This window comes from Manis pentadactyla, chromosome 9 (assembly GCF_030020395.1).
Source record: "Manis pentadactyla isolate mManPen7 chromosome 9, mManPen7.hap1, whole genome shotgun sequence".
NCBI lineage: Eukaryota > Metazoa > Chordata > Mammalia > Pholidota > Manidae > Manis > Manis pentadactyla.
Window position 1 is genome coordinate 44,980,634 of NC_080027.1, and position 10,189 is coordinate 44,990,822.

The 10,189-nt window shown below is 42.7% G+C and overlaps 1 protein-coding gene across 2 annotated transcripts in view; it reads left to right on the forward strand.

Annotated features, from left to right (window-relative positions):
* Positions 1–4,997, forward strand: part of LOC118933075 (tripartite motif-containing protein 6) — a 162,945-nt gene extending 157,948 nt beyond the window's left edge. For both annotated transcript variants that reach the window (XM_036927045.2, XM_036927048.2), the window contains exons 5-8: positions 1,265–1,287; positions 2,658–2,758; positions 3,046–3,072; positions 3,293–4,997. In XM_036927045.2, the coding sequence (XP_036782940.2) occupies positions 1,265–1,287; positions 2,658–2,758; positions 3,046–3,072; positions 3,293–3,855 (714 nt within the window). In that variant the 3' untranslated portion in view covers positions 3,856–4,997. The remainder of the gene's footprint in view (positions 1–1,264; positions 1,288–2,657; positions 2,759–3,045; positions 3,073–3,292) is intronic.
* Positions 4,998–10,189: the final 5,192 nt, after the last annotated feature.

Below are 10,189 nucleotides of genomic sequence, written 5' to 3' on the forward strand. Positions count from 1 at the left end.
TGTGAAGGCTCTCAGCCCAATTAGTATGACTGCCCGATGGGCATTTTAACTTGAGTGCTACGCCACAGTCAATTTTTCCAGAACTTGTCCGTCACAGCCACATTCCTCCTTCTCTTTTCCCTGTCTGTGAGACATTGCTTCCCATTAAGACTGATAGCCAGATGCAAGCCTGCAGCTTTCAAGTTTCAAATTATGAACCCTGAGACTACAGCTAACATAAGAGAAATAGCCAAGAAAGGACACTGATCCAATTGTGGAGTTGCTCAGTACAACCCTTACAATTGATAGGACCCTGGAAGCTGCGTGTAAGCTGACACACCTACCACCCCTACTACTTCCTATATTCAAGCCAGTTTGATTCCTCCTGTGTTACACTGATCAAACCGTGGACCTTTTCTCCAGCATCATTGAGGTGGATAGAGCAAAAGTTAGGGAGACCAAACAGGAGGCCAGGAAGTAGCTCTGCACAAACGATGCAGGCAGTACCAGTGACCAGGTGAAGAGCAGGTGGCTAAGAGATTAAGGATGTGAAATGGGCAGCTTGGTTTAATATGGGACGTCATGGTGAATATAAAGTCGTTTTTAGGAGAGTTTTTTGTCTAAATTTGTTGACTGAATGGATGTTCGTATCACTGAAGAAGATGGAAGATAACAGAGACCTCATGGTTGCAAGAAAAGTAAGTTTTCTTTTAAACATCTTGAGTTTGTGGTACCGTGGCTCATTGGCTGGGTGTGTAAGAAAAATCTGAGCAGAAGTACAGATTTTGGAATTATAACACATGTGTGCGTTAAAATCAGGAAAAATAGATGACATCAGCAAAGGTAGCATAGAAGGTTAATGGAGGTGAGGTTTGAGAGACAATCACAGGTAAGGCCCTTGTATCCTCAGCAACCAGAATGTAAGCATCTTAAGGGCAAAAATTATAACTTAATCATGTGAGATTCTCTAGTGCCAGTCACAATGCAAATAATAGATGATATATATATATATATATAACATTATACATACATGCACACACATACCCACACACTGTTGTAACAACAAAGGTGCTAATGAATGAATGAATTTCCTGACATGGCTATGTAGGGCCTTGGGGACAGTCTACCCTGAGTTCTTATCCACTTTGTGGCCTGCATATATCAGGGCCATCTTTATTCCCATCATATCACAAGGTGGTGGGTATGGGATGAGGAACATGGACGAGGCTATATTAGAGGATAAGGCCTATTACTCCTTGACTTAACATGTCTCTTTCCTCCCTAGGATGTGAGTGATGTCACAAAAAGGTAGGAGAACATGAGGTAGTTCCCTTGGATTAACAAAAGATCCCTATATCCATAGAGTTAACTTGTGTTCAGTGGGAAAGGGAAAAAAGTCACAAGGCAGGGGAGATCTAGGACTATAGTGTCTTGAACTGCTCATCATGAGAATTTTGGGGTCCCTAAAGATAAAGGGATGGCCTAGTTTCTGTGGTAGGAGAATTTGGGTGATAGGGAGGTCACAAACTGGGGACGGTAGTGTCTTTAAGCATAAAGGGTTGCAGTACCATTGACCCCCGTAGTCCCCCACAGTGGGACTTTTTCCCAAACCTCTGTACCTGCTTCCAGCCCTAATTCCAGTAGTTTACAGCTCCTTCAAACTATATAAGTTTTTGTTTGTTTGGTTTTGGTTTTTTTGCCATGTATATTATCAGAGGGAAATTTCCCATCTGCATTACTTTGCAAGGTCCAAGAATCAGCACTTAGAACATCTGCCTTAAATTTCCCTTTCTCCCTTGGCTTTGGAACAGTCCATGCCTTGCTCAACCTAGTTCCCCTCGGACGCCCATCTTTCTCAGTTACACTAAAAGCATACCTGAGGTCTTGAGAAGAGTGGTTTTAACCCTGGAACAGAGCTTGTTCTCTTCTCTTTCACATACTGTAGAATCCCATTCATCAGGGTGACTTCTAAAGTTGCCCACATACCTGGTACCTTTCAGCTCCTCCCAGACACATGGAATATGGAGCCTGCTGTCCCTTCTCAAGTCTTCACTCTCCATCTGGAGGTGAGGATGTCTCCTTTCTCCAACTGGCATAACATTGAGAGAGTGAATCTTAAGATGCCATTCTGAAGGCCCTTATTCCTTGGCCTCTGGGAGACCCTGAGGCCTAAGCTCACAGACTCTTCAGAAGGGAGCTCTTCACTTGATGGTCTCAAAGCTCCAGCCAGCTGCAGGTTCCTGGGGTTCTGCCTGTCGACACGCAGATATCTCCAGCCCCCGTGGTAGACCCTCTATGATGACACTGACGTGTAAAGTGTTTTGTATTGTTTTACAGGTAGCAAAGGATTTCCCAGCCATTATTTGATTTTATTTTATGCAATCTCTAGGATATAGAGAGAAAGAAGGGAAATTTACTGTACCTTACAAAAATAACAAAACAAACAAAAATGAAGCTTTGACAGGTTAAATCTTACCAAAGTTGACACGTATTGTGGGAAACTAGTTTCTAGTCCAGGTCTTCTGGATCCCCTGCCAGGGTTCTTTACAGAACAATGCTAATTTTCTTCAAGAAGAGCATTGAAGCTCTCCAGGGAGCCTGGGAGTTGAGGGAGACACAGGTGCTGGAGGGACCCAAGGTCAGCCGTGTAGGAGGTTCATGAGGTCTCGTCTCTCCAGGAGTGAGTTCTGCACTTTGAAGAAGCCAGAAGCTCTCCCCACCAAGCTGAAGAGTGTGTTTCGAGCCCCAGATCTGAAAAAGATGCTGCGAGTATTTAGAGGTGAGCAGATTGAGCAGACAGAGTTTGGAAGTGGGATTACTGTGGTAGCAAAAATAAATGAATAGAGGGCATAGTTGGTATTTGGGAATAGTGGCAAAGAGAGAGGTCAGAGAGGGAGGGGCATAATGGGCTGAAGAAGATGCGGTTCATATTTAAGGGGGGATGAAGTGTCTGGCTCACATCCTTAAGAATTCCCTGCCTCACCCCTCACTCAGGTAGGGGGAGAGACATCACACCTGAGACTCTCGGTTCTGTACAATATGACTGACTTTTTTTCATCATTACAGAACTGACTGATGTCCAGAGCTACTGGGGTAAGCAGAAACCATGCCTTTTTGAGCTGCATGTTATTACGCTCTTTCACATGCTTTTCCCCGGACAGACCCGCACATGCTCTCAAGTTTGAGGTGTAGTTACCTCCCCCAGCCCCCACCATGCAGTTCCAGTTCTGCGACCCTCTTCCTGTGTCCCCTGTCAGTGCCATAAGCCCCACACACCCATTCTCACCTGCTCACGTTGTGCCTTTTCCCACAGTGGATGTGACTCTGAATCCACACACAGCTAACTTAAATCTCGTCATGTCTAAAAACCGGAGACGGGTGAGATTCGTGGGTGCGAAGCTGTCTGGGTCTTACCTGGAGGAGCATTTTGACTGCGGTGTCCTGGGCTCTCAGCACTTCTCCTCAGGAAAACATTACTGGGAGGTAGATGTGGCCAAGAAGACCGACTGGATCCTGGGGGTGTGCAGTAATCCAGCGGGGCCTACGTTCTCTTTCCACCAGTTCACAAACAACCGGAGTGTTTACTCCCGATACCAGCCTCAAAGCGGATACTGGGTGATTGGGTTACACCACAAACACGAGTATAGAGCCTACGAGGAATCCTCCACTTCCCTGCTCCTCTCCATGATGGTGCCCCCTCGCCGTGTTGGGATTTTCTTAGACTATGAGGCTGGTACTGTCTCCTTTTATAATGTGACAAACCATGGCTTCCCCATCTACACCTTTTCGAAATATTACTTTCCCACCACCCTTTGTCCATATTTTAATCCTTGCAACTGTGCAGTCCCGATGACCCTGCGTCGCCCGAGCTCCTGAACGTTCTGCTGCCCCGCCCTCTTCTGGGCGGGTCCCTCTGAGGTTCAGCGGCGCTTCTCTTAAGTTTGTGTTTTTCTGCATTTCACCTCTTTCTCTTGAACATTTACTAAATGCTAGACCAACACCCAGTGGTGATAGCTAACATCCTTGACTAATTATTTATAGATTTTGACATGGGCTGGCGGTAAGTTTCACCATTTTACCGGAAAGCACAGTATTTGATGATTTGTTTTGTTGAGTCATGGAATCAAACTGAGGAAGTTATTTTTCTCTTCATTTGCTATTAAGTTTTTGTACCGAATGAAAAATTGGATTTCAGCAGATATTGTCTCTGTAATTGTTGTGATAACCATGTGTCTTTTTATTCTGTTACTTGAATACATTGATTTGTTTCAGTTGTTAAATCTAACACAAATTCCTGAAATAAACTTATATTCTTCACATGAAATACTGTATTTGCTTTTTGGTAATACACGGTTTAGGTTTTGTTTTCACCTATTTATAAAAGAAGTTGACCTGTAATTGTATATTCTTGCAACATCCTTGTCAGAAATTATAAAATGCAATAAATGAGCAAAGGAATTGCCATATATTTGTATAAGTATATATAGGATTCAGTGCTAAAAGTCCTTATAATATTAATTTTGGTGGCTTTAAATTCAACTTAAAGAGAGAAATTCTAACTTCAATTTTCACTACAACCTTCATGGATCTTAAATATTTTAGGGTAGTAATTGAAAAATTTAAACAAATCTTCCAAATGCAGTGAAGTTTAAAAAGGGGGGAGAAGAGGAAAATGATCAATCCAGTATATATTTTTCTCCCAGAATTGGAGGAAAATATAAAGAGAAAATAACGAATATAAAGCACTTCTAGGAAGAGAGGATTTCTACCTTCACAACCCCCTTTGGTTTATGCTCAAATGTGAACAGCTAGTGGGTGAGCTGCTATGACTTTGGTAGGGAGGTGCTACATGCCTTTTGGGCCAACTGTAAAATAAATTATGCAGTAGATGTGAGGGTGGAAACAAATAAGGAGCAGACGGGAGCTGGCTCTCCATCACAGAATAGCCAGGAGCCACCAGTAGCTTTTGAGCACTTCAAATGTGATTAGTCTGAATTGGGATGTGCTCTATGTGTAAAATGTACACCAGATTTTGAAGTCTTAGTTCAAAAAATGATGTAAAATATCTTATAATAACTTTCTTTGATGTTGTGGATTGCAATGATTTTTGGTGTATATTGGGTTAATAAAATATATATTAACTTTTTAAATTTTATGTTTTGATGGAGATTTAAAAATGTTTTAGACTATATGTGTGGCTCACATTACATTTCTACTGGATAGCTCTTACTGTAATGCAGTTTCTATCCCAAAGGGGGTCCTAGAGTAAGGTATATAGGTTCACCTCTACATAGACCCATTACCCTGCTGAGTCATTTTTGTAGTAGGTAATGGCAGAGAGAAGAGGATCTCAGCATATCTAGAAATTTACATTTTGGAAGATCATAGGAAGGGATCACGGCCAGAGAATAGGGCTCTGCCTCATCTGGTCCCTGTATTTAGCCCTTAGTGTGTCAGACGCTTGGAGTTCCTTCATGGTTCGAGGAAGTACTTGTCCATCCTCAGAGCCCCACTCGTATCTGCGGTGAGGTGAACTACAGGTTACGGTAAGCACCCGGTACTGGTTTGCTCTAGGGTAGGGTTTTTATTTAGGAGGTCAAATTTGTGTGAGGTCAGAGGCCATACACACACTCCTCATCCTGACCTGCACTATGGTAGAAATAAATAGGAAATGAGAGAGAAGGCAAACCAGTGCCGTGGAGCTGGTGGGGGTCGGAGGAAAAGAGGTGATGGCAGAAGAGAATGTCTGAATAATTGCTTTCTTCCCACTTACTTGCCGTGTAGTACATCGCAGACAAAGGGGGTACCCCAGCTGTTCTCTGCCTGCGGAGTACCCAGGGAGTGACCTGCGATGATAAGGAAGCCAAAGTACTTGCTGGGACTCTAGATGAGATGTGGGGAAGGTTGCCCAGTCTGAGGTTTAGAGAGAATTACCAGGGTCCTTGGAATGTAGGTGCAGCTCCGACTTTCTCCTGGGGGTCTGAGGAGGGCCTGCTGGCCTTGACTTTTTTTTATGTGATTGAGGCTTACCTGCTTTGAGAATCCAGTAATACAATGGATCAGAAACTGAAGATGTTTATTTCTCATGAGTGTACCCAGTGGGTGAGTGGCACTGTTCATGTGGGATTTGTGGTGTAAGCTTTCTTTCATCTGTGGTTCTACCGTCACCTATGACAGTATTGTCAGCATCAAGCCAGCAGAAGGGTAAAGAAAATGGGAAACAATTTGCACCCTAAGTCCTAGGTGTCTAGATAAGATTCACAATTTCTGCCCACTTTGTATTGCTGAGAATAGTTATGTGGCCACACTTTACTGCAAAGAAAATTGTGAGAATATCATATGCATATGCAATTATGTACAATCAAATTTCAAGGGAAGGAAAATGGAGCTTTTGGTGGAGACCTTGTGTCTGTAACACAGGACATTAAAATAAGTGCTTGGAACCTAAAGCAACTTCATCACAGGAGACCAGGATCTCAGCTTTTTCTCTGGGGCTGTTTACTCCCTCCTGTAGTCCAATGTTCATAAGAAAAGCAGGGAAGAGGTGAGATGTTTTCCTGTCATACACATGGGCATGGACTAAGTAACAGAATCCCTTTTCTTGATTGAAGGCCAAGCTAAAATAAAATGGCCATGCAATTTTAGGTTAAAGGAGATAAAACAAGATGAATGTAGCTTGGAGAACATTCAGGACAACCAAGTCGGGAGTGGCTGGCCTCTGATCTGATGAGGCTGACTCCCACAACAGAGCCAGTGCTCTGGTTCTTACCCTGCCACTGCCAGGACAGACCTCTGCAAGTACTGACGAGAGTGCAGCAAAGGGGGCTGGAGCTCCGGAGCTCAAAAAGGACCAGAAAGGAAGAAGCATGGATAGGTGACAAAGTAATTTGCTTAAATAACTAGATGTGCATGTGGTTAATGAAGTTAAAGGGGGTATAAATAGGTGTCAAGGAACTGAATATCAATAAAGTGGTTAGGAAAAGAAAAGAAGAGACAAACCAAACTTCCTCTGCCTTCTCTTAAGTTATTGGTATGATAATTTCATATCACAAAAAGGGATGCAGAGGCTTTATTCACCAGTAACTTAAAAATGGTTGATGAGGAGGACAAACAACTTGAGCAAAACTATCACAATAGGTAATATCAAGAGAGTTCTTTATATAAAAATGTGGTAATGTTTTGTTGATAAACCCAAGGAGAAGCCATACCTACATGATTTAAATATTTATTATGGCCATTAGTGTTCTTCCCTTAGTCTTGGATTGATAAACTGCTCTGACAAAATTAATGTCAGTTTCAAATGACCTACTCATTATCAAAACCAAAATGAGTTCAATAGAAAATGCAGATTGCCACAATGTATTAGAAAAAAACTACACAATATTTCATTTTCTGTATGGCATTGGATGGGCTGGACTTAGGCAAAACAAAACAAACCAGCTTTTCACTGTGGTTGTGACACTAAATGTGGGCAATTGGAGAAAAGATGGCAACCAAAATACATTTAACGAGAATACAAACTAAGTAGCTTGGATTTTATCCACAAGTGAATGGTCAGCCATAATGAGTTAAGAAATAGGAAAACATATTAATAATAATCTGGTGGCTGAGTTGAGAATAAATTAAAAGGGAGAAAGGTAGAAAAGACTGGAAAATTAGGACACTCCCAGGTTCACCTTAGTAACACAATCTGATGGATTGAGGAATTAACTATCACAGTGAAATAGAATCAGGAAAGTAGTTCTTATCTAAATGATAGGCACTGAAATAAAAATGCTGCTCATGGCACCCCACTAGCTTCTAAAAACATGGGCCATAAGTGTTGTCATCACCAATTTTCCACCATGGGACTTTGAGGCTCAAGAATCTTGTCACAGTGCTAAGGCATATAGTTGGGATTTGAAGATTTAAAAAAAGTTACTACACACATTGTGGGGTATCAGGATTAGTGCATATGGTGTGGGGGGATCATGGGGAAGACAGTGTAGGAGAGAAGACAAGTAGGGACTCTGTGGCATCTTACTACACTGATGGACAGTGACTGCAATGGGGTATCGGGGGAGGGGCTCGATAATAAGGGTGACTGTAGTAACCACATTGTTTTTCTTGTGAGACCTTCATAAGAGTTTATATCAATGATACCTTAATAAAAAAGAAAATAAATACCCTCCCCAAAAGTAAAAAATTAATTTAAAAAATGTTACTACACATATTTTCATCTTCTGTGAATGGATTAAGGGGCAAGAGATCTTTCTGAACTGAATGAAATGGGAAAGGACTTGTGACTATGGGTAGGGGAGCCAGAGAAGCAGAACAAAGACATCTCCTGAGCAGGCGGCTACAGAAGGAAGAGTGGAGGTGATATAGTATGGGTCTTGAGATAACTGATGTTTGAGACCCTCCCAATATTTGATGAGTTTCCTTGTCAATGTCTCTCCAGGCAACCGTGAAAATTCTGATAAAGACCTAAGGCATTTGTGACCATGGATCCCGGCTGGCTGAAGACTGAGAGTTCACAAATCGTTCTGTTATCCATCGTACTACAGAAGCGGAGGGGCTGAGCACTAACACGAAGGGCAAGGCGGGCAGGTAGGCACAAACTCATACGTATGGGCGTGGACTAAGTAACAGAATAGCAGTGGAGAGGGCAGGAATAAAGAGGCAAAGTCATTCAGATTCTAGAAGGAATACAGAAGATTCAGTAGCCAGCATGCTCATTATTCCTCTGAAGCAGCTAGTACCATTATTGGTGGAAGGAATAATTTTATCCTCTTAAAACCAAACTCGAGGGTAAGCTTACCTGCTTCCAAGACCTCTCAGACCATATGCTGTGCTTGATGTCCCCATCTCTGTTCTCAGGAGAGGAGCTTGGTGCAGATCTCAAGTAGGTGAGAAGGTCAGAGATCCAAGATATGGTGAAGAACATAGACAACTGCCAGCATCTCTACATTTATTGAGTTTCTGACTCAGAATGTAGCACAGAGTGAGTGTATGTAAACATTGCCGCCCCCTCTAGGTTCTGTTCTCCTCACCTTCACATTTTATTTCTGGAGGAGGAAAATCCACTCCTACTTTTGTTCCTGTATTGCTCTCTAAGTGATGGTGAAACAACTGAAAATAAATCACGTGAAAGAAGTGTCAGCAGAGGCGTGTGAGGACCCGCCTGCCGAGGACCGCTACCACCAGGTCAGTCCTCGGCCACAGCCACCTGGAGTCCACATCCTGCCCTCTGGAAAGGCGCCCCCTGGAGGAGATGGAAGAAATAAAAACAGACCGTAATACTATTGAGGTTCCATGGCCAGCTGTTCATCACTGATGATGGAAATCTAGCTGGAAAAAGGAGATTAATATGAAGCAAAATTAGAGCCCAAAGAGAACAAGCTTACAGATGGTGGTGCTCACTGGACTTTGGAAGGGGCAAAGAGAGCTTTTCTACTATGAAGCAGAAAATGCACACTAAGAGGCTGAGGAGTTGGGGTCTGGTGTACAGTGAAGTGGAGTGCTTGGTTGTCTAGCCGAGGGTCACCCTAAAGTAATTTCTCAAATGCCTCATGAAGGCTTCAGGAGCCTGGTTCAGGTGCTTTCACAATCCTGAACAAGCCACCTCTACCTCCCTGCTTTGTGCTGCTGAGAAAACTACCCTTATTCAGGGTATTTATCTGCCCAATATATCAGGAATGTGCTTACTGACCCACCTCCCCATAAAGCACTCCTTTCCCCCCATTTTCACAAGCAGTTCAATCTTCAGAGGACCTTTCTCAGATAGGAGCATATCTGATTACCTGGCAGTGTTCCTCCAATTAATAGTAAAATATCCAAGGTCTGAGTATATTTTCTTTGTGTACTTCCAGAATCTAGCATGCTGAAACACATTGTAAATCCTCAAAATGTTTAACTAAACAACAAGAGGGTAAATATTGAATGGGTGCAATTAGTGCAAGGCACCTATAAGTCCCTCTGGAATGCCCTGGATGTTTACAGTAGTCAGGATCAGGAACCAGTAACAGTACTTTATCTGGCGGGATTCAGGAAAACTTGCACACTGAAAGCTAGAAAGGGTTTTCACACCCAGAAAATCCTCACTGTGCCTCCTACATGATACTTCCCACTCTAGGTAGACAGCCCTTATCTGTGAATCTGGAATGGTGCTGTGCTGGCAAACAAGCTTACCAATAAATAAATAAATAGACATACATACATACACACATAA